The sequence below is a fragment of the Malus sylvestris genome, chromosome 4 (genome assembly GCF_916048215.2).
Source record: "Malus sylvestris chromosome 4, drMalSylv7.2, whole genome shotgun sequence".
Taxonomy (NCBI): Eukaryota; Viridiplantae; Streptophyta; class Magnoliopsida; order Rosales; family Rosaceae; genus Malus; species Malus sylvestris.
This window is the reverse complement of record NC_062263.1, coordinates 4,921,129-4,945,434: the sequence shown is the minus strand read 5'-3', so window position 1 is coordinate 4,945,434 and position 24,306 is coordinate 4,921,129. Positions and strand designations below refer to the sequence as shown.

At 34.9% G+C, this 24,306-nt stretch overlaps 3 protein-coding genes across 5 annotated transcripts; 1 reads left to right on the top strand and 2 right to left on the bottom strand.

Annotated features, from left to right (window-relative positions):
• The first annotated feature begins 1,068 nt into the window (after window positions 1-1,068).
• Window positions 1,069-5,821, top strand: LOC126619347 (uncharacterized). Of its 2 annotated transcripts, XR_007622032.1 has the most exons (6): window positions 1,069-1,306; window positions 1,509-1,614; window positions 2,941-4,576; window positions 4,840-4,933; window positions 5,136-5,496; window positions 5,555-5,821. XR_007622032.1 is itself a non-coding variant. In XM_050287696.1 (5 exons), exons 1-5 carry the CDS (start codon window positions 1,215-1,217, stop codon window positions 5,173-5,175), a joined length of 1,968 nt encoding a protein of 655 aa, XP_050143653.1. In that variant the 5' UTR covers window positions 1,069-1,214; the 3' UTR covers window positions 5,176-5,821. The 2 variants fall into 2 exon arrangements, 1 of the variants encoding a protein (XP_050143653.1); XM_050287696.1 differs by having other exon boundaries at window positions 5,136-5,821.
• Window positions 5,822-6,293: 472 nt separating this feature from the next.
• Window positions 6,294-9,452, bottom strand: LOC126619352 (peroxisomal membrane protein 13-like). The gene is made up of 5 exons (XM_050287707.1): window positions 9,293-9,452; window positions 8,030-8,266; window positions 7,607-7,935; window positions 7,210-7,302; window positions 6,294-6,881 (listed from the first exon to the last, which is right to left on the bottom strand). The coding sequence occupies exons 1-5, from the start codon at window positions 9,315-9,317 to the stop codon at window positions 6,648-6,650; spliced, it is 918 nt and encodes a 305-aa protein (XP_050143664.1). The 5' UTR covers window positions 9,318-9,452; the 3' UTR covers window positions 6,294-6,647.
• Window positions 9,453-12,027: 2,575 nt separating this feature from the next.
• LOC126619367 (ubiquitin-related modifier 1 homolog 2) lies at window positions 12,028-15,752 on the bottom strand. 2 transcript variants are annotated; one of them, XM_050287724.1, is made up of 5 exons: window positions 15,237-15,752; window positions 14,161-14,255; window positions 12,925-13,000; window positions 12,720-12,802; window positions 12,028-12,552 (listed from the first exon to the last, which is right to left on the bottom strand). In XM_050287724.1, exons 2-5 carry the CDS (start codon window positions 14,181-14,183, stop codon window positions 12,435-12,437), a joined length of 300 nt encoding a protein of 99 aa, XP_050143681.1. In that variant the 5' UTR covers window positions 14,184-14,255; window positions 15,237-15,752; the 3' UTR covers window positions 12,028-12,434. The 2 variants fall into 2 exon arrangements, with proteins under 2 accessions (XP_050143681.1, XP_050143680.1); XM_050287723.1 differs by having other exon boundaries at window positions 14,161-14,210.
• Window positions 15,753-24,306: the final 8,554 nt, after the last annotated feature.

The window sequence follows — 24,306 nt, the reverse complement described above, 5'->3', positions numbered from 1 at the left end:
TGGGCTAAAATCGTTGATAAGTTCAATGAAAATTCCAACTCCGGCTGAAGGGAAGTTGGTGGTGTTTACAATCAGTGGAAGGTTATCAACAAAGCGTGCACTGTATGGAAATGAAGCTTGAAGAAAGTCGTGGTTGACATGACTAGTGGAAGGAGCGCCGTATAAGTGGTGAGTTTCTTTGTTGATATTTTTTTTGTCATGTACATAATCTTATTTTGCAACTAATGGTATTTGTGTATTTCTTGCATAAGGTGACAAAGTAATGGCAATTTACAAGACAAGAACTACGCAAAAAAATCAAGCTTTTAAGTTGCATCATGCTTGGGACGTCCTCAAGGATTGTCGGAGGTGAGGAACCGATGTGGACCAACAATGGGGAAAATCATTTGGTAGTGAAGCCACAAAGACAAATGATGTCAATGAATGTGTCGATTCGTTGACCCCAACTTCTTCTTTTGCAAGGTCCGTGGGAAGAGATAAGCAAAAGGAAGCAAAGAAAAAAGGGAAGTTCCAAGATCCAATTAGTGCAACAATTTCTACCGGATTTGCAAAATTGGCCAAAAGCTATAGCTCTCGGGAGAAAGAAGCGGCCCGAATGCGCTTGGCCTTTATGAAGGAAGGGGAAATGAAGCGAGAAAGGTTCAAATGTGATTTGATAGGGGAGGACCTCAACAAATACACTCCATATAGGAATAAGTTCTTACGTGATAAGTAAAAGGAAATTTTGCGAAAGCATGCCACAAAGAGTATCTTTCAAGATGATGATTCATCTCAAGGCTATATTCCAAATCCACCACCAAGTCAAGCTGGTGGATATCATTATTAAGTTTATATAGTTTACTAATTATCGTTTGTATTAAGTTTATAAATTGCCGTTTGTATTAAGTTTACGTAGTTTGTTAATTATCATTTGTATTAGGTTTATGTAGTTTACTAATGGTCATTTGTATTAAGTCTATGTTTATTAATTGTCGTTTTATGACATCCTACAAAATTTCCCTGTCACACACCACTCATGCAACCCACCCCGGTTGCGGTGGGCTTGGGGATTTTGTCTTAAGGCCCGCACGGTTACGTGAGATGCGGGACTCAAGACTTTCTCCTCCCGCACCCTTCCCCCCTCAGAACCCCTCGCCTTCTAAAACCCTACAGAGAGTACAGACAGATACATTTTCTCCGTCTCTCAAACAAATATCAAAACGAAATCGCAGCTGATGGAGGAAGACTTTGAGATTTACAACACGGATAACGGTTCTATTTGGTCACAAATTAAACACCAAGAGAAGCAGATTCAACTCAAAAGGAGGTCATTCAAATTTTCTTTTCTTTTCACTTTTCCGATTTACCAATTTCCTTTCTTTCGATTCGGTCCCTGGTTGTGTGCGAATTGATAAATTTAAGCTCTTTCTTCTGTGCCCAGAATTTTTTTTTCTTAAAAGTTTTTTAATTGACCAATAGTTATGCTTATTGATTGATTGATTTTTTGAATTTTTGAATTTTCTGTGCAGGTGGTTGTTGGGGCTTCCTGCTTCCAATGCTGAGCAGAAGAAGTTTGAGAATCCTGAGCTTTTAGAAAACAAGGCGTTGCCCGAATCGTTTCTTAGGGAAGACGATGTGAGTTTATTTCTCTTGTCGATATATACGTGCTTTTACTGCGTTTGAAAGAAGAGTGCATACAATGTGTGCATTCATAGGCATAGATGTAGTGTCCAGTAGCAAATTATAACTCCGGAATATGAATAGTTTGTGTTTTCACGACATTTTAAGATTAAATGGCAGTGCCATTCTTATTGGTTCTTCTTATTTAATGTTGATTACAACATAGATAATCGGATTGCCGTGTGGGAGTGCATGTTAAGTAGACAAACGCTGGATATCAATGCATTGTAAATGGCAGTGCCATTCTTATAGGTTCTTCTTATGTAATGTAGATTACAACATAGATAATCGTATTGCCATGTGGGAGTGCGTGTTAAGTAGACAAACACTGGATACCAATGCATTGTTTTTCAATTTTATGGAGAGTGGATAAGCAAACTCTAGCAGTCACCTATGACACTATGCATACAGAGGTTTTATGCCTTATCTTCTTTATTTTTAACTGCTCTTATAAAAGCTGGAGCTTCTTATTCAGAAGCAAAAAGATTGGCAGTGACTTTTAGATCCTCCTCCTGTAAACGTGCACCATCAGCATAATAAAAGTGCTTATTGCTGTTATACAGAATTTAATATGCATCAGTATTAACCTTTTAGTCTTCCAAAATGCATGCTTAATATGATCGTCATTCTTCTTGTACCAGTATCGGTTCTACATAGTCAGCTGATTGCATTAAGGTGCTAGTGAGATTTAGTTCAAGCACTTCTGCATGAGTCCCTTTCCATTTAGGGATCCCTCAAATAAGCTTATTTGAGTGACCCCTTGTGGGGCACAATCCCCAGCGTATTTGAATAATCCAATAACCTGTTTTGGAGTCTTCAATCATAGATCTTCCTTGGAAAAAAGTTAAGACAAATTGTAAACCATTAAGACATCTAGTTGTGATCAAATGGTTATTTGTCTTCTGATTTGGGTAAATTTTTTGCAGAGTTTGGTCTTTGAGGGAAGACTTAAAAAATTGATGGTCGCATCATTAATCTACAATACATAGGGGGCCCTAAAAGATATCCTTCAAATAAACTTATTTGAGGGATCCCTCATCGAAGCTTCATCTCTCTCTCAGTCTCTCTATCAATATATACAAATGTGTGTGTATATTCTAAATTGTGATTCCAACAGAAGATCTGCTGGTTGGAAGTGCTTCATAAAGAAGCACTACCAGGCAGAACCTTAGTTTTGTTCTGTGTTTCTTCTACCTGGCTTGCGTTCCTCTAGCATTATTCCAAAGTTGTTTGATTACCTTTTTTCAATTATGCTTACGATCTACTCAATCTGTCTGTCAGATGTTCTATGAAGTTGCAAAGTCTTGTGTTGATGCAGCCTTGGGAGGATGTGAAGTTGGAGGGAATCGAGTATTTCAAGATGATATACAATTGTTTGACACACCAAATATATCCAGGGTCTTGTCATCGTGCCTTGATGACTTGACTAACAAGGGGCTTTACCTTTTTGCTTTGAAACTAACAGGAGGCTCAGCCAAGTTTGAGAAAACTCGTTGGAAGATGAAAAAGGTTATCAGAGAATCTTTGCCTAAAGTTTTTGGAAGCAAAGATAAAGTGGAAATTTCTCAATATCTTTCTCAACTTCTCAATGACCCACAATATTTCCGAGATAATTTTATCACAGTTCTATCCTCCAGATCACAATCTAATCGTGCTGCCGCTAGAAAGCTGTTGGATAGACTCCCGGACATGCCTCTTGAGACCCTAATTGCAATGAACAAAAAGCTTAGAGGGCGACAAAGTCTGCCTCAACTACGGTCTAAAAAAAGTGGATGGAATCGAGATAGACTAATTAATCAAGTGAGGGAAACAAGTGAGGAGATGCTCACAGAACTTGGCATAGGTGATGAACTGCAGCAGCCATTAGCCAGAGCCTTGGCAGTAGTAGGCTTATCAATGAAGCTAATACCAGGTTTTCATAATTCCACCGCAACAGAGTTTCACCAATTCTCGCCAGAAATAAAGATATTGCAGGATGAGATAGCTAGAGCTATTTGGTTAGTGAAGACAAAGATTACAATACCAGAGCTGAAAAACTTGAAGATTCTGCTGGACCCGAATGCTAAAGTATCCAACAGGAGTTTGCGGAGAGCAATTAGGAAAATGCTAACTGAGTTTCTTTTCGAGTGTGGTGATATGGATACCATTCCCAAGTCTTTATTAGAAGCACTTGTTTTTATCAATAGGAATTCCCAAAGTAAATCGGATAGACGCATCCTAAAGGATGAAATTGAAGAAGAGGTAGAATGCATATTGAATGTGAGTGCTCAGATAAAGCAGGTTATTTGGGATACGTTTCCTGATCATGAGTTGGATGTAGATTTCTCTGATGCGTATATGGAAGAAATGGAAGAAAGTGATGATAATGATGATGATGACGACGGCGACGATAATATCGACAACAAGGGTTGGCTTGAGGAAGATAGAATATCTGGAAGTGAGAGATCTCATTCTAATGATTCGTATGGTGAAGTTGAAAGTACTGGGGAGTCAATGCCATCTTTTTGCAAGCCACCTACTGCTAATACTACCCCTAATTGCAGTTATCCCCTCCTTACATCTCACAACAATGAGCGACTTGAACATATGCTCTCCACCCAAGCTGATTCTGTAGACTGCGGTGGTATCAGAACAGGGTTTGATGGAAATTTCAATGAGAGACATGAACCTGAATGTAATACTGGAATGGATACAGAAAACTCGCTGCATCTTGACCCAGAAGGGGCGCTTAATAAGCAAACTACTTGTAAGAATGAATACCTTGCCGTCCAAGAGGTATGTGATGAGACAAGCATGATTGCATATAATCTCATTGGTCATATGTTGGATGATTTTGCACAGAGAGAAGGATTGGGTTTAGACTGGGATGATTGTTTATATCTCAGAGGTAATTGTGCAGCTCAAGAAGATTATCAAGGTATCCAACTATTATTATTCGTTTTTCCTTCTCTCATGTCATATGGAGAGTGAACTAAAGAAAATTAAATCCTAATGAGAAAAATGAAACCCATCATTAGGATTTAATTTTTTTCATAACTACTTAAGACTTGATTGTATCCAAAAAAAAAAAAAAAAGGATTCCTAATAAAATGGTACATGATTTCCGTTTTAGTAACCCTTCTTCCCCCACTTTGTGGTAGAAAGTGAAAACATAAAGACTTCATTTTGTGCTCATGACAGAGGTAGAAGAAAAACGGACATTTGCTCAGGAAAACGATGATGGTACAGTAATTGTTCGAGTAATTGAGGATCTAATACCCTCTTTTCCAAAAAGGTATCAGTGCTTCGCTTTTCTGGATGATTGTAACTTTGCTTTACATTGAGATTTCTGCTTAGATCCGTGTAGCATTTGAAATTATTTTCTTAAAGAGATCCTGAATCTGTCAGACAGAAGACGATGTGTAGTGCCTTAAAACAAAAACTTGTTTAAAACGCTTGATGTCTGTATTCATATTGCACAACTTCTGTATATGCAGTGGAATAGAAGCATTAAAGAAGTTGATGGGCCTACTATAGCATCTTGTGAGGCTTTGGTTGTCCATTTTCAGAGATTCCAGAAGAATATGCTGAATTCTTTCACATTCATCCTCAAGCTTGTACTGCGGCTTTGTTTTTCTTCCCGCCAGGAGCCACTGTGCGAGTTGAAGGAGCTTGGTTATACAATGAGGTCAGGAACTTAATATGGACTTGCACATACTTATTCGTCATTGCCGCTTGTTAATCATTGAAGAAGACCAGCCACCAATCAAATCTTGGAAATTTGAGCTTTTAACTAAATGACTGGAGCTACATAGGTGCTTGCATGGCAGAGATCTGCAATTATTTATGAAACGGTTTGTCCCGTGACCCCTGTCCACAATATCATAAGTTCTGTATCTGCATGAGGAAACCATAGAAATGTATAGCTGTATGTATAGAAATTACACAAGAATTATTGATACCTGAGAACAAGAAATCATGTTAGTTGGTGACAATTTTAATTTCTGGTTCCAGCCGATTGAGTAATCTTACTCGTCGAGTTTAAGTCTTGTACCTCGGAACTCATACAAGGAAGTTTTTTGGTTGGACCTTGCAAGTGCGACTATGTGCTCTGTAGTTGTTTATGCAACTGTTCATGTTTTCCCCTGCAAATAATATGCAATACCAGTTTTAGTACTGTAAACAGTTTACCGTGCTGTAGTTATTTTTGTTTATGCAAAGATTCACAAACGTAAACGGGAAATTAAGAAATTGGAGAGCTTAGAAATATGGGAAGGAAAGAAAATCGGATCAACTAGCCCTACTAGTTGATTTAATTTCCAATTCCTAGTTATTTGATTATGGATTTCAAGGAAAACTTGGTACTTTTTTTTATGGGAATTTTAACGAAAAGCTCATCGAACTGTTCACTTTAACGAAAAACCACATTTTTACACTAAAAAGTCAATCATGGTACTATTCACTTTACCCTTTATTTTATCTTTATCGTTAAAATTCAAAATTTTCAAATTTTTTTCATTAATTTTTTTATTTTTTATTCCATGTGTGAGAATAAGAACACGAGAAAATTAAAAAATGAAATGATTCTCATGCAGGTCCGGTCAAGAATCAAATTATTCTAATTTCTATTCCTTTAAACGACGGAAACTCGAGAATCAAATAATTCTAATTTCTATTCCTTACAAGTAAACATGCCCTTAGTTGAATAATAATTTTCCAGATGAAACTAATGTTAAGAATGTAATCACAACTTATAATTAAACATAAACATTTCAAATTCAAAACGTCCACAATGCTTATATCTTATTTTGTCACACTTTTTTTTCACTGCCTCATCTAATGACCCACAAACAATTTGGTACCAGTAGCAAAGATACAGGACTCCACATCTACATTCGATTCTATTGGCACTCTTGTTCACTAAAGTGGGGGTTGAAGATATTCCTTTCTTCCTCCTTGTTTTCCTGGTTGCAAGCACGATTCACCGGGTGGGCAAATATCACTTCTCTTCATTTACCAGCATCATTTTCCCAAACATTGTCCCAACCACCACTAGGAGCAGGTCTCGGACCCTCAATGAAGTTCTGGTTTCCTCCGTAGGGTCCATGGGGTCCGTTGGGTCCATGCGGTCCATTAAACCCGTTCGGACCTGGAGGATGAACCTTGGATTTTGTTTTAACACCCAGTATCCTCAATACAAATCTAGCTAGCTCTCCGTACAATAATCCAGAACGATCAAAAAGCTGCATCAAAGTAATGTCAAACAGTTACATAATGCACAAACAAGCTCTAAGTCTTAAAATGGTCCCAAATCTGTCATTAGTCTGCCCTTCAACCCAAACGATATGAGGAATATGGCAACTTATAAACCGGAAATCCTACAGTTGACTTTTAATATCATGTACTAAAGGAATATGGCAAGGTATTGTAAACAACACATTAGAGTTCAGGTCATAAAATATGTGGATGTGCCGTGTGCAATTGAACAAGATGCAATTCTCTAAATATATGTGTACAACAGTTGATTCCACACTGAGGGCAGATAAAGAGATGTAATGACAGATGAAAAACCTGAAGAAGTGCAGACATGAACAAATGGAATGCCTGGGTGTTCTGGTCTATGAGAATTGCAATTCGACCAAAAAAGTTAACCACACCTTGCGTCTGCAATAATAATAAAATTTTGAATAAGTAATCACGCAGAAGTCATCAGAATTCTGAAATAACTACATCCCCTTCTTGTTCTATCAATTCGCATCCCAAAAGAGAATTGTAGATGACATGTGAGGTGGCTCCACAAAACAAGATAAATGAGAAATACATAGACTTCTCATTTTGCTGCATCTTTAGCCATTTAGAAAGCTTCATAGTTAATTAAGCCTACCTAATTTGTAAATGCACTCATGTTTATGCATTTTTCATCTGACCAATAGGAAACTATAAACAAGTAAAAACAGCAAATGCTTACCACCCGAAGTACTGAAATCCAAAACCCAGGATGAGATGGAGGAGGACCATATGGATCATTTGGATCTTGACCTCCATAAGGACCACCCATGCCCATTCCATAACCACCCATTGGGGCTCCTAAACTACTATTGTACATCCCACCTCCATACATTCCAGAAGAACCATAAAGCCCACCACCACCACCATACCCTCCCCTATACATGCTGTTGTTGCCATACATCCCCCCACCGTATAATCCTCCACTTCCACCATATGAACCATACATTCCAGACGTTCCAGATATTCCAGAACCGTAACCTGAGTTATAGTTCATAGTGGAACCATATCCTGGAATGGGTAAAACAGAAATTAATGTTAGAAAGCCAACAGAGTAATTTGGAAAGCCAAAATAAGGGGATGGAGAAGATCATGTTTCACTAACCTCCATAGTTGGTGCTGCTTCCATAGTTCTGCTCCCAAGGCCTTGAGGGAACCGGCCTAGCCAGAGCATTTCTATTAGCAGCGGTATTTCTATCAGAACTTGGAACAATTTCTCCAGGTTTAGCAGTTCCCGACGCCTCAACTACATCACTTGTGCTTCCAGCTGATGGGGGTTTAAAAGGTGCAGGACCAGATGAGGAACCTGCTCTCTCCCACGGTTTTGGGGGAGGACCATTAGCTGCAAAAATGAACACAATGTAACTCAATTTCCAAAGCAAAAAACAATACCATGACCACCACATGAACTTAACCACAATCTGCCAAGTTAGTAAAAGTTGAAGTTACACAAACAAATGTCTGATAAAAGCCAAACAATTTCATAGCAAAAATAAAAGAAATCATCCTAGTTTTCATCAGAATCTTGCTATCCCATAAATTTAAATCACAACTCATTGCCGATGAATATGGTATGTGCCATGAACGAATATATTGAAATTTTAGAACAAAATTGGCACAAAGAAGTGAGCGCCACAACGGAATAAGCGTTACATTTAACTGTGTGGTTATACGCAGCAAGGGGACAATGAGTCAAGGGGTTACCACCTAACATGAAAGACAGTCCACGAGTTTTGGATACTTGGTGAACACAACTTTTAACGATAGCTTTAGCGAGAAAGATAGTTATGCACAAGCAAAGCTACATAATTTTATGCTTGGATACAATCTAGTACTCTGCTTAACATATCAACCATGATATCAATCATTTAAATAGCTAAACCATCATTGATAACACCAAAATTCCAGTAATCAATCATCAATTTGTCAATACAATCGCTACGTCGGAAAATTAATTCACTACCACAATTAAAACCCTTAACACTAACCCAACGAGCAAAGCAGGGGAGTAATTTTCAGTCAATTACACAGAGCGATAAAATATGAACAACAGATTATCCCAAACTAGAACCCCTTCCATTTTCCTCACAATTTTTCTCGGGAAACAAACACACCCTAACCTCAAAAACAATTTCCAAACCCAGAAATTACAAATCCCTAATCAACAATCAAAAACCCCAAAACACCAATATTCCAAACAACCAATCAAAACTCCCAAAACCCTCCATACCAAACTATCAATCATACAAAAAAGCAAAAAAAAATCCAATTTTTGCTCAACCCAGAAATTAAACCGTGGAATTCAATAAGAAAAACAAGAAATTAAACCGATTAGCTGCAAAATTCATGAAAAATTAGGGATTGGAACCTGAGGGCTGGGGATTCGAGTCCATCCGGGAATGCAGAAAAACGTCAACCGATAGAGGAGGTCGTTCCACTTTTCAAGACACTCTATCCTTCTCTCATGTTTTTATTTTTTTTTCTTTTATTTTGTATATTTATCTTTTTTATATTTATTTATTTATTTTGGCCAGCGCGATTTGTCGGCTTCTGAATTCCGTTGGTTACTGTGAAGAAGGATCATATTGCAGTGTGGACCGTCCTTGCTGTTGGGCCCCACGTCTATGGCGGGCTTGACTCGGTCATTGTTATTGTTTGGTGGACTCTCTGATTTTTACTAGGGAATTTCCTAATTTAAGTTACGAATTTAAATTATTTCAAATTAAAATGAATTAAGTCAGTTGATTAAAATTACGTAGCCTTTATATTTCCATCTTACATATGAATTTGATTTTTTTTTTTTACGATTTTTTTAAAGTTCTTACCTGAATGTGTTGCCATGACTCGAATCTTACTCCGATGCTAAATTGATGCAGGAAACCTCAATTAAGAGAAGATCCCTGTCTAATTTGAGTCGTGTTGAATTTATGAGTTGACGAAAGAAGACATACCAAAAATTAGATTATTTTAAGAAGTAATTTATAAAGACTTAAACGTAATAAAATAGGAATAGGCTTTTTTTAAGAAGGGAATTAAACCTAATTCTTTTAAAACAAAGAAACTAAAAGACTACAGGACATGTCACTTAGTAGTATAATATAGTTTTTTTCATCTTCACTTGTAAGTGAGATGTCTTATATTTGATTTTCGCCAAATGCAAATTTGAATCACATTATTATGATTTGTCCATTGTGAGATTTAGCACACTCCCATGTAGATAATATTGTTTGTTCAAAAAACAAAAAAAGACTAACGTGCATATCCTGTTTTAAAAACTAAAAACGCAAGTGAATCCGAAAAAAACACTTTAAATTAGAGGTGGATTTTTTTGCCAAATTGCCGTGCCAATCGAATTACCAACCGTGTCATACCGATTTTATGCCAATCGATAATGGTACAGTATTATACCATACCGATAATATAATATAATATATAATTTATAAATTGTATAATATATAATTATGTAACACATATTTATAATATATGTATATATAATATTCCAAAATTTTGAAAATAAAACTCTACTTATATTAGCATTGTTATTGGTGACTTTGATCTCTTGAGTTGATGGAAATCAAACACAAAAAGTTCCTAATTCTTTCACAAATAGCCAATGATATCTTTAGAATCACCACTTCTACCGTTACTAGTGAAAATGCATTTAGCCTAGGGAGGAGGGTTGTGGACCCTTTTTTTAGGGCATTCTTAACTCCTAAAATGGTAGAGATATTAGTGTGTACTAGTGATTGACTTAGGGCGGATGAAATAAACTTCTACAATAAACCAACAGAAGATATGCTTCAATTTTACAAGGAAATGAAAAAAAGTAGAAACAAGTAAGATATGCTTTAATTTTTTATAGTAAATTTGTTATTAAATGGTTTTTAAACTTAATTCATCTTATTTTTCCTTTGTTTGTAATATAGGCTTGACACAAGCTCAATCTTCTATAAGTTTAATGTCTCCTCTAAAAGCTTCGACATCTCAAGTTTGAAGAATTGATTAATGAATTTCACTTTTTGAAGTTCAATTCCAATTTTTATTTGGTTTGAAACTTTAACTTCTATTTGGATTGTTAACTTCTATTTGTTTTGGTTCGTAACTTCTGTTTGGATTGTAAGCTTAATTTTCATCATGAATCTTGATGTATCATTTAAATCATTGTGTGTGTGAATTGTGAATGATGAATAATAAATGAATTTAAGCTACAATGTATGAGATAAAGTTACAAAAAAAAAAGGGATAATTTGAAAGAGGTTCAATTTTATAACCTATCTTTTGAAATAGATCCAATTTTTAATGACTTTTGACTTTTGAAATAGGTTCAATTTTTAGTCCAATTGGACCCATATCAAAAGACCCAAAAAAAAAAGTTTCACCCTTGAATTGAATTAAAAAACAAAAATAGATATTGTTCTAAAACAAAGTGGCAACTACCATTATCATACTATGCCAACCGAACTTCGGTATACTGAAAGTTTGGTATGGTAATAGTAATAGATTTTGTCAAACCGAAAGTTTGGTACGGTAACCGTACCGAACCCACCATACTTTAAATACTTTTAGAATCCATTTTTTTTTTTTCAAAAAACATTTTTAGTTATTTTAAAAGTTCCTCTAAACAAACCATACATTTCCAATATAAACTACATATTAATGAAACCCTCTTTGTCAACCAAAAGATGGTGAAAATACATTTTTGTCTTCTATCACAACAAAAAAAGTTAAGAATAGTAACATAATTTCACAGAACAAAATTTTGCTGTTTTTGTTTTCAAACCTCACCTACATATGATTTTCTCTATTAAAAAAAAAAAACCTCTCACTCTCTCCTCCCACATTCCTTCTCTCTTCCTCTCTCCTTCAATTTTAAAAACAAAGAAAAAAAAATTCACACTTTGTGTGTGAAAATATACTAGCACTCTATTAAAAAACCTTTGTTATTTGTCTTATGGCGTTATTGACTCGGAATTTGAATAAAATAAGCGTGTCCCACGTGGAAAATGTGTATCATTCCCTATTAACAAGATATTATTACTTGGAGGAATACTGTTTATCTCAGAGAGAGGGAGGGAGGGAGGGAGGGAGAGAGTGGGTAGCAAATGCACCAGCAAAAAAGCGTGTTGAAATCATCTCCCAACTAAAACATCAACGATCAATAACAATTTGAAGTTACCTCACTTTCAAGTTTTCGTTTTCACATATTTCCTTTCTCCCTCCTTCCTCCTACCACCCCTCTTCATTCTTCTCCATTCTCCAAGTTTCCCATGTACTTTCACTGTATCCCTATCACAAAAGAGGACAAAAACTAAAAACGAAATAGTAATCGAATAAGCCCCATCACAACCGGCATCACACCGTTTCTGTCCAGACATCAACAGAAAAGCTCACAGAGTATGATGTTTTGGTGAGACTCCGAAACCATTTGCCATTATCCTATATCGAAATAACAATCACATGCCATATATAGGCTTTAGTGAGAATCTAAAGTCAATACAACGATCCACATACTATCCACCGTGCAAGGTTGAAATGAAGACAACGACATCCTTCTCCTCTAGCGTCGTATCAAGTTGCCCACTCAGCTCCCAGTCACAATCGTTCACAAGGGCTAGAACACCGGGTCTCCTGCAAGACAACCGAAGCTTCATGTTATCACAAGAGTATTATAGCCCTGTGTCAAGTTATTTGTTTTTCCTATCAAAACCACTAACCGCATATTCATTACAAAATTATCAAAGCGACTGAGGAACACGTTCACTTTAAATTCAAGTCTGAAACAGATTTTAGCTTACACAGTATCCCCTTTCATAAACATTTCAGGCCTCTCCTTGATCAAATTAGTACGGATCCAAGAGAGCAAATCCTTCATGGTTAGCTGAGAAAAAAAAAAAAACGAAAATCGTGTTGACTAATAGAAACAAATAAAACCGCCAAAATGACAAATCCGCTTAAGATTTTTACTTGTTCTTCTTAGCCTTAACAAAAGCTGAAGTTCACCTTTTCTGCTCCGTTTTGCAATTCGACATTGACATTATGAATCTTTACAGAGTTGCATAGAAGCTCTAATCCTCCACTGCAGAAAGAAAATACAATTCCACGCCACATAAGGAAAGCAAACATAATTTCAATCAGGTTCAAAAGGCACAAGGTAGAAAAAAGATAAGTGTGCACACAGTTGAAACCGATTGCCATAAAAACACAAAAGACAATGTCCAAAAATCAAACTCTGAAAACCTTATAAAAGCATAAAAGTTAATAAATTTTTTATGTAAAAGTTCTCCCATGATAAGACTTTTCCCACGATAAAAAAGGGAGACTACCAAGCGCAATACAGAAACAAGTCCGGTCAACTTTAAGAATGTTTAATAGATAGCCATAAAACAAGTTCGGTCCTCTTTGTATTTTTGTGATGTGTCATGATATTAGAGTCTTTCATTTATGTAATCACATATTCCAATTCCCACAACAATTAAGGTCTACCAAAACTGGAAAAAGATTTCAAATCCCTTGGAACACAAAAGAGTTGCAAACTTCTACAACATAGTGTAAAAAGACCCAAAATGATATTGTGAATCTTGCTTTGGGTGTCATGTTTTATTAATGGAAGTTTTGAATTCCATCATAGTTATGTTTACTATATGTCCAAATCATCAAAAGTGGTCAATACCTAACCCTAAAAAGGAAAAGTACAATATAATTTTCATAGAAGATTGATCACCAAAGTGACATGCAAAGGAATCATAGAGAGAAAGTGTTAGAGTTCAAAAACGTACAAATCCATCCTAAGATAAATTCATCCCCAGACAAGATCCAATTCATTAGGAATACCAAATAAATTCTTTTCAGCGTTGTTCTTTAGAGCAGAACAAGAAAAATGGTGGAGCTAGGTTTCCCCATTCAACTGTAAATGCCAAAGCACCATGAGTTTTACAATATCAAAGTAGCCAACCTAGCTATGAATCAAAACCATTGACATCATAAACTCCTTCATATTCTAGTATTCTACACGAAAACTATACAGGAACCACCGCTGAAAATCTGAAGAACAAAACATATATATAACAATGTACAATAAAAATCAAATTTTAATAAATTTTTCAAAGCTAATTAGGATAACACTAGTATTAGCTAAAACAATCTTTGAAGCAAGAACCAAGACCAATAAACAGCTCAAGAACAATAAACCATTAATAAATTTTGGAAAATAGTACATAGGGAAGAGAAATTTATTACCCGAATTCAAGGGTCAGCTGCATATTGTAAAAGATGCAGAGTTTACAAACCTGGAGAACGAGAGAGTGAGAAGGAGGAATGAGAGCTCAATTTAACTGAAATATCATTCCCATGTAGGGTTAGCTTCATAAAAATCTTGTTATTCTCACAAATTTAAATCAAAATCAAGTGTTCATACACAATGTAAAAGTGCAGCTCATGATCAAAATTCCAAAGGAACTGAAGCATGTTCACAATATAACTTTAATACAATTGATTGCCATTGAATAGGGTATGTTCAATTAAAAAATATACTGAAACCACATTTGGAACATAGGAGTGAGCGCCACAATGGAATAAGCATTACATTTATAACACCCCTCAACTGTGTGGTTATATGCAGCAAGGGGATTGGTTACTACCTAGCATGAAAGACAGTCCATGAGTTCTGAATACTCCTGAACAAAACTTCTAATGATATCAGCGAGAAAGATAGCTATGCGCATACAAAACTAAATAATTTTATGCTGAGATTAAATCTAGTACTCGGTTATTAAAGGCCATCCACGCTGTCAATCATTCCAATAGCTAAATCATCACTTAACGCCAAAATTCCAGTAATCCATCATCATTTTGTTCATACAATAGCTGAGTTGGAAAATGACCTCACTACCGCAATTAAAACCCTTAGCACTAAGTCACTAACCCAACGAGCACAGCAGAAGAGTAATTGTTTCAAAAATTATAGATTTGTAATTTCATTTCTTCAAAAACATAATTCAATTTTCATTCTTTTTTTATAATTTCTAATTTCTATGAACTTTAAAAGGGAAAGAAAAAAAAAAAGAAAAAAGGGCTCAGTGCCGCAGTTTACAGACACCATCCTTCGTGCTTTCTTCTATGTTTATATTACAGCTCGTGCTCCCTCCCAATTTCCAAATTAGTGATCAGTTGTTAACCCACCCAATTTCAAATAAATTAAATAGCCACACCAAACAAACAATTTAACCCTAAACCATAAACCCTAAACCCCAAATTGGGAAAATAGGGATCGTTACATGCAACCAAACATAAAGTGAGAAAATTGAATTGTTTACCTTTTTCGGAAGGAAGGGCTGAGGCTGAGAGAGAGTTGGCGAGAAGAGAGTCAGAAGAACGAGTTCGCGACGGAATTGAAGAACGCGGGGAGCGAGAGGCGACAGCGTTTTTATTTCATATACAAATCTCCAGAAACAGTAATAGCAGGAAGAGGAAATTGCCAGAAAAGACCGCTTTTGAAATTGCCGAATTTCTACAACGAAATGGTATTTCTCTGGATATTTCAAATAAATAGACTAGGGCTTGATAAACAGATACAGACCTTAATTTGAAACCTGGTCTTCTTCCGAGCGCTCGATTTCTTGAATTCCAGATGCTGCAGCAAGCCCTAAATCCTCCACACTCTTTTCCTCAAAACCGGAGAGCAGCTTCGAAAATTCTCATTTCGGACACCATAAAAAGCAACGGGAGATGGAGTTTGGATGTGGAGGCGGCGAATCAGAAGAACCGGGCAGAGGAAGCCTTTCGAGTTTCGATAGAGGGGACACAATTTTTCCTGTATTTTGCATTGCATTTGTTTTTATAAGAAAAAAGTATTTCAATTGTACAAAACAATGTCACTCGACGAAAATCATTTTACGTAAACGTGGCATAACCTTGAATCGTAGTTAACTTAGTATATAACTTAGTATATCAGTATCAGTTTCGACTATAGAATATATCGTAGCAGGGTTGTCTATGATATTTTGGGGGTCTTTTGCAAATTAAAAAAAAAAAAAAATTCTTCATATTTTAAAACATATTTATTGTTTGGATAATATATTCATACAAAGCTCAACGATTAATATTTGAACATAACAAAATTAGTATCTCACTTTTACAAATTGAATAATGTCTAATTGCCATGAATTATGATTTAGGGTTCATTCATAAAAAGATAGAGCACGATATGCATGTATTTGTGAAAAAAAGTAATACATAAGTTAATTGTTTATTACTAAAAAAGAGTGAAGAAAGTCTAGAATGTTATCAGTCTACTCAAGTCTCCATGGAGTCCTAAAGTGGATGTGGAAGTTGTGGCGATAAGTGGAGAGACAAATACACGCTTGGCTTTCTTGTTGTTGCCATAATGTACGCATGACTTTATGGCAAGTAATACACAAGTTTATTCTATTGCTAGATAAAAGTGGAAAGTTAATATGGTAAGTATAAGCTCAACTTAATCAATTGTGATAAGATTTTTTTTTTTTATCACAAATGGTCATTGAAATTGACCATAATCATCAAGATGGTCCCTGAAATTAAAAATCAATCAGTGTAGCCTCTGAAAATATGTGTCGCAAATCAATGTGGTCCTTTCGTCATAATTTTGTTAAAAATTTCGTTAAGTACTAATGTGGCACATAAATGGGCCCCACAAGATTTACATGTTTTTATCACAAATGGTTCATGAAATTGACTCATACCATCAAGATGATCCCCGAAATTGACTCACATCATCAATATGATCCCTAAAATTAAAAATCAATCAATATAGTACTTGAAAATAGGTGTTGCAAATCAATATAATCATTCTGTCACAATTATGTAAAAAAAATTATTATGTGCGGATGTGGGTTTAATAATTAAAAAATTTGTCTAAATACCTTTTTGCACAATGGAAATTTTTTTTTCTTATAGTAGGGCCTACTTCGAAGAGAGATCCCTTCCATAAATTCTCAAATGTACGAGGCTTAACCAAGGCCTAAGAGGGGGTGTGAAAATAGTTTTCAACCAACAATAGACGCACCTCGGTTATAACCTCATTTTCTCAGGACAAGCCTCGTCATTATTTGCATCACTAGACCACCACGGAAGTGTCGAACAAGCTCTCCAAGATTAAGGTTGTGCAAATGTTGATCGCCCAAATGTTAACTGTTATGTCCCAGAAGTCGTTGCCAATGGGCCAAGCTGTCACCAAAGGTGATATCGATCCAGGTTCAATTCGGTGAAGGATGTCGAAGTGTGTAAAGATGAGTGTATTGAGATTTTTTTTTGAGAGAATAGAGAACGAAGGAGGTAGAGAAATGTGGTTTGGGATCGGAGGTGATTGCAGGACTGGATTTTTTGGTTGACATTATTAATATTATTGGTAATTTTTTTATTTAATTAGACTTGTGTGGCCCATTTATGTGTCACATCAGCACATAACATAATTTTTGACAGAATTGTGATGGAATGACTACATTCATTTGAGACACTTACTTGCAGGACTACATTGATCAATTTTGAATTTCAAGGACCATTTTGATGTCGTATGTCAATTTCAATGACCATTTGTGAGAAAAAAAAAATGACTTATGGGGCCCATTTATGTGTCACATAAGCACTTAACATAATTTTTAATAGAATTGTGACATAATGACCACATTGATTTGCGACACCTATTTTCAAGGACTATATTGATTGATTTTCAATTTCAGGAACCATCTTGATGGTAAGGGTCAATTTCAAAAACTATTTGTGATAAAAACCCAAATTAAATTGATGGTGATTTTTTTTTTCAGTTTTAAATTTTTTATTAGAAAATTTATATGCATATGTAATATATAGAAAGATAAAAGGGCCCCTCAGAAATTTGGGAGTCCTATGCTAGATAGGTAGAAATGTCAATATGAATATTTGTGGAAATATCGATATCAATATCAGTTGCTTTCGATAAAAATTTAAAATAAAATTTTAGGTTGTTTCACTCAGGTTCAAAAGGCACAAGGTGGAAAAAGGATAAGAGTGCACACACACACAGTTGAAACGGATTGACATAAAAACACAAAAGATATTGTCAAAAACTCAAACTCAAACTCTGAATACCTTATAAAAGGCATAAAAGTTAATAAAAAAAAATTGTTGTAAAAGTTCTCCCATGATAAGAGTTTGCCCACGATAGAAAAGGGAAACTATCAAGTGCAATACAGAAACAAGTCTGGTCAACTTTAAGAATCTACCAAGCGTAATACTGAAACAAGTTCGGTCAACTTTAAGAATGGCTCGTAGATAGCCATAAAGCTAATGGTGCTATACTATCATGCTATCCTCTTTTTATTTTTGTGATGTGTCATGATATTAGAATATTTCATTTATGTAATGACATATGTCAATTCCCACTACAATTAAGATCTGAGAAAACCGGAAAAAAAGAATTCAAATCTCCTGGAACACAAAAGAGTTGCAAACTTCTACAACAGAGTTTAAAGAGACCCAAAATGATATCGTGAATCTTGCTCTGGATGTCATGTTTTATTAATGGAAGTTTTGAATTTCATCATAATCATGTTTACTATATGTCCAAAGCAACAAAAGACAATACCTAACCCTAAAAAGGAAACGCACGAAATAATTTTCAAAGAAGATTGACCACCAAAGTGACATGCAAAGATATTGTTAGAAAGAAAGTGTTAAAAGTAAAAAAAAGTACAATATTCATCATGAGATAAATGCATCACCAGAAAATATCCAATTCAATGGAATACCAACATAAATCTTTTCACCATTGTTCTTTAGAACAGAAAAAGGAAAATGGTGGAGCTAGGTTTTTATTTTCCCCATTCAAGTGTAAATGCAAAAGCACCTTTACAATATCAAAGTAGCCAACCTAGCAATTCAAAATCATTGACATCATAAGCTCCTGCACATTCTAGTATTCGACATGAAAACAATACAGGAACCATCGCTGAAAATCTGAAGAACACAACATATATATAACAATGTACAATAAAAATCAAATTTTAATAAATTTTTCAAAGCTAATTAGGATAATGCTCATATTAGGTAAAACAATCTTTGAAGCAAGAACCACGACCGATCAACAGCTCAAGAACAATGAACCATTAATAAATTTTGCAAAATAGTACACAAGGAAAATAAATTTATTACCTGAATTCAAGGGTCATCTGCATATTGTAAAAGCTGCAGAGTTTACAGACCTATAGAACAAGAAAGTGAGAAGAAGGAATGAGAGCTCAATTTAACTGAAATATCATTCCCATGTAGGGTCAGCTTCATAAAAATCTTGTTATTCTCAGAAATTTAAATCAAAATCAATTGTTCATATACAATGTAAGAGTGCAGCTCATGAGCAAAATTCCAAAGGAACTGTAGCATGTTCACGCTATAACTTAATACAATGAAATGCCGATGAATATGACATGCTCAATAAACAAATATAATGAGACCACATTTGGAACAAATGAGTGAGTGCCACAATGGAATAAGCATTACATTTATAACACCCCCTCAATTGTATATGCAATAAGGGGATTGGACCTGAGTCAATGGGTTACTACCTAGCATGAAAGACAATCCACAAGTTCTGAATACTCGGTGAACAAAACTTTTAATGATATTAGCAAGTAAGATAGTTATGCATTCAAACATAGCTAATAACTTTATGCTTGGATAAAATCTAGTTCTCTGTTACTAAAGGTCATTCATGCTGTCAATCATTCAAATAGCTAAATCATCATTCATAACACCAAAATTCCAGTAATTCATCATCATTTTGTTCATACACTAGCTGGGAAAATGACCTCACTATCACAATTAAAACCCACAACACTAACCCAACGAGCAAGGAAGTTGTGCCTCTTTATGTAAGGCCATAAAAAAATAAACAAAAAATTATCCCAAACTAGAACCCCTTCAATTTTCCTCACAATTTTTCTCAGGAAACAAAAAAAATGGGCTTAATGCCGCAGTTTACAGACACCATCCTTTGTGATTTCTTATATGTTTATATAACAGCTTGTGCTCCCTCCCAATTTCCAAATTAATGATTAGTTGTTAACCCACCCTATGTCAAATAAATTAAATAGCCACGCCAAGCAAACAATTTAAACCCAAACTTTAAACCCTAAACTGGGGAAATGGGGATCCTTACATGCAACCAAACATAAAGTGAGAAAATTGAGTTGTTACCTTTTCAAGAAGGACTGAGGCGCAGAGAGTTAGCGAGGTGAGAGTTAGAAGAACAAGTTCGCGACAGAATTGAAGAATGCAGAGAGAGGTGACACCGTTTTCTTTCCTCTTACTTTCTTTGGCGCCTTTCCTTTGCAACATTGGGAAGCAGAAGGCTTAACCTATTTGGGCTAATCAATCAAAACGGCCCAAATAGTTCGGGCTTAGAATATGGAAAGAAAGAACGGAGGCCGAGAAACGGTTCCTTGCTCACCTGTTTTATCTTTTAATTAAGTGATTGTGTTTACACTTTGAATTTGATTTCTAATAAAATGATTAAATGGTCGAGCAAGGAACCTTTTCTCGTCCTAGGTTCTTTTTTCCACCTTGAAGGCAAGACTTTGAATGAACAATTAAATGGTGAAGGTGAAGGTAAAGATCATGTGAGAAAGTGAAAGGAGTTGAAAATAAACAAAGATTAAAATTAATCTAGTTACAAGAAAATAAATTAAATTAAAGGTGACCATGTAAGAATAAGGTGCTTCATTGTAAAAGAAATTAAAAAGATGATGGCAAGAATGAAGGTGTATCAGAGCTTGAATTCAATCCCCAAAATTTCATTTCTCTCTAACAGCAAATCCCAGCGATCACTCTATGTATATCCAGAGTAAAGCTCTGATACCAATTGAAATTACTACCAGGTGGAATAACTTGTTTATAAAAATTATAATTTGTTGGATTGACTAGTCAAGCCAGTTGGTCAAAAAAGATAGATTTGTTAGTCAATAAATCTTAGATTCAAATACCAATTTCAGTTTCCAAAAACTATCCTAGTCCACAAGGCTGCACGTTATCAATGTGTTAAGTGAGCATAACAGTAAACATATACCATTTAGCAAGGCCAGTCCTAAGTTTTTGGGTGCCCAGTGCGAAAGCTCAAAATGTGCCTTTTTTAATACGAAAACATATGTTAAAAAAATATTTAACAAGGGCTGGAACCCAGTCGAAGCTGGGGGACTAGGCCCTCACGCCTAAATTATATTACTTGAGAAAATATACAACCGCGGGCAGGGGGTCATAGTTCCTAAACCCTGACAATCAAAAGTACAATCATATACAACAATTCCTAACAAATCTCCTTCAAATTTCAACCTTTAAGAAGTTGTCTTCTGGCATTTTTTTAAGCAAAATCATCAATTATATCATCATACTCCAAGTCTTCAATCTCATCATTTTCAATGCATAAGATTGCTAATCCATTTAGCCTATCTTGAGTCATAGTGGTCTACAAGTAAGATTTTAATAATTTCATTTTTGAAAAACTTCTTTCTGCAGATGTCACGGTCACAGGTATAGTCAATAGTACACAATAAGCAATCAAGACAATAGGACACATGTCATTTTCTTTTACAAAGTTTGCTATTTCCATGGATATCCAAGGGTTATTAGAGAGAAATGCTTCTGCAAGTAACATCATTTGCAAAACCTGTAATTCGAAACATAAGTTGGCTCCATCTACATCCATGGTATTTCCATGTTCAAATGTGCTTCAAGATTCATACAATTTTCTTTTAGCTCTTGATCATCCAATGAAATTAACTTCGGTGCATCAAACAAGAAGCCAAAGATAGATTCAAAAGCCTTTAACTGTTCAAACATGTGTTTCAGTTGAGAAATAGCAATATCCACTATAACAAGAAAATAATCTGTTCTAAATGATTCTTCAGCAAATTGTTGTTCCCTCTCATTACCATCAACTTCATCATGATGTCTTTTTCTCGGTCTATGACTTTTAGTTTAAAAAACAGGGTCAATTTCCGAATTAAGTGTAATTTCTTTAGCATCACTCATGGCAGAAGCAAAACCAGTTTCTCTGTAGTTTTTGAAAAACGTAACAAGTGTTTCCAATGCCTTTACAGCAACATCAAGACGCATGTCTTCAGATTGTAATTTTGTGCTCACCATGTTAATCTTCAACAAAATATCATACCAAATAACCAAACTTAATACAAAATCAAAACTTGAAAGTTCTCCTGATGCTAAACATCCTTCATCCCTACTCAATTGGGGATTTTCAGTAATTACCACCAACTTTAACAAAATATTTCTAACTTGGGCTACTTGGGACTTAATTGCTTTAACACTTTCAATGTGGCTTTCCCATCGAGTAGTTGACAATGACGTCAAAGTTAAACCATCAATATGTTCAAGCAAAATATTTCAATGCTTTGTAGAGTTGGAAAACACCGTATATATGTATTGACACACTCCAAAAAAAGATTTTTCTTTAAGACATGAACTTCTTATATCACAAACTATTAAATTAAGACAATAAGAACCACATGACATGTAAAAGGCTATGAGATTTATGTCTAACAATATTTTTTGGACACCTTGGTGTTTCCCTCTCATGTTAGATCAATTATCATAACATTGTCCCCTCACATTATCAATATCAAGATCAAGAGACTTTAGGACATCTTGCAACTCATTAAAAAGTCATTGTCCTGATGTATCTTCCACACTTAAAAACTTCATGAAATACTTCCTTATATTTATTGACCTACTTAACAAGTCAACACATCTCAACATTAAAGTCATATGTTCCACATGACTTGCATCAAGAGTACAATCAAGAATGACAACAAAAAAAAAATTGACTTCTTTTATTTTTTTAATGATTGCGGTTTTGACTTTTGAAGCTAAAGTAGCTATCAACTCATTTTAGATTTTAGGCTCAAATAGTGATGATGAATCTCTTTATTCTCAATGAGTTGAAAATGCTCTTGCATTATTGAATCAAACTCCGCAATCATTTCAAGTAAACCTAAGAAGTTGCCATTAGAGTCTTCATAAGGTCTTTCATTTGTTCCACGATATGCTAAATTACGTATGGTAAGACATTTCACAACAATAATAATTCTAAGCATCACTTGTTTCCAATGATTTGTCTCTTTCTTGATTCGCATTTGAAATTATTTGTCAATTGTCTGATTTTTTGTCAATCTACTTTTCAACTCAACCCAAGTTCTTGAATTAATGAGATGCTCTTTACTATTTTCATGTTGGTCAAACTTTTCACTCAGATGTCTCTAATCACTAATTTCATCTTTTGCTAACTCATTTTTTGAGGCAATTGTTTTAAACAATTACAACAAAAGCAAAAGACTTTATCCAACTCTTTTGAGTACACGAGTCATTTCCTATCATAAATTTCAACCGTTCATAATTTTCGATTATAGTAAAATTTTCTAGAGAGTTTGTCCTATGATAAGTGAGATTAGTTTATTGAATTTGTCCATTTTCTACAAGTGTCTCATTTCTGCATAAAGATCATCCCAAACTCTTGGGTCATAAATGTTTAAATGGAAAATAGGTTCAGGAGATTCAATATTTTCCTCTACACTAATATGATCATCATCAACATTTAAATCCATATCACCACCAATTCATGATCTTGAGACTCATCACCAACATTTTCCTCTAAATCACCACCATTTTCTTGGTCATGAGACTCGTTATTAACATATTTCTCCACATAACCACCAATTTCATGATCACGAGACTCCCCAACAACATTTTGTGACTCTTCACCAACATCATTTTCTCTCAAATTTTCAACCGACTTATTCTTTGTAGAATTTTTTTTTATTAAGAGATCCTCTTAAACTTTCGGCAATTTCATTATCCTTTGCATTTTTTTCTTCATTTTCATATTACCATATAATTGTTTCCTAAAAGATATGACTTTGATAATTTGTTTGCAAAAATTACCTACACATGATATAACAAAAATTTCCTATTAAAATTATCATTCCAACATATATTATATATTATAAAAACACTAACATTTATTATATATTATAAAAGCACTAACACATATAGTCTAACATATTATAAAAATTGATAAATTGAACCAAAAAATTGGGTTTGCAATGAAATCAAATAATTCAATTCATCAACAACAACAATTCTATACATCAATTATCATATAATTCTATGTCACTTGCAAAATTTATATTAAATTATGAATTAATAATTCAAATTTTAAAAATTAATTTACTTCAAAACTCAAAAGGGTTGGTGAATGCACATAATGAGAAGGACCTGTGGGCCTGTGGCTGTCAGGTTTGGAAGCTACATCTCAACAAATTATCAGACGGCAAGGGCCAGGGCAGTAGGGAAACAATGGGGTAG

What these genes read in the sequence shown, in the direction of transcription:
- LOC126619347 (XM_050287696.1), top strand. Translation starts at nt 1,215, where the DNA reads ATGGAGGAAGACTTTGAGATTTACAACACGGATAACGGTTCTATTTGG. An exon ending in CAGATTCAACTCAAAAGGAG is followed by an intron (nt 1,307 to 1,508) that starts GTCATTCAAATT and finishes TTTTCTGTGCAG; the next exon opens with GTGGTTGTTGGGGCTTCCTG. An exon ending in ATACCCTCTTTTCCAAAAAG is followed by an intron (nt 4,934 to 5,135) that starts GTATCAGTGCTT and finishes CTGTATATGCAG; the next exon opens with TGGAATAGAAGCATTAAAGA.
- LOC126619352 (XM_050287707.1), bottom strand. Translation starts at nt 9,317, where the DNA reads ATGGACTCGAATCCCCAGCCCTCAG. An exon ending in AAGCAGCACCAACTATGGAG is followed by an intron (nt 7,936 to 8,029) that starts GTTAGTGAAACA and finishes TACCCATTCCAG; the next exon opens with GATATGGTTCCACTATGAAC. An exon ending in TCATGTCTGCACTTCTTCAG is followed by an intron (nt 6,882 to 7,209) that starts GTTTTTCATCTG and finishes ACTTTGATGCAG; the next exon opens with CTTTTTGATCGTTCTGGATT.
- LOC126619367 (XM_050287724.1), bottom strand. Translation starts at nt 14,183, where the DNA reads ATGCAGCTGACCCTTGAATTCGG. An exon ending in CAGCTGACCCTTGAATTCGG is followed by an intron (nt 13,001 to 14,160) that starts GTAATAAATTTC and finishes TTCTTTCTGCAG; the next exon opens with TGGAGGATTAGAGCTTCTAT. An exon ending in TGCAAAACGGAGCAGAAAAG is followed by an intron (nt 12,803 to 12,924) that starts GTGAACTTCAGC and finishes TTTTTTTCTCAG; the next exon opens with CTAACCATGAAGGATTTGCT.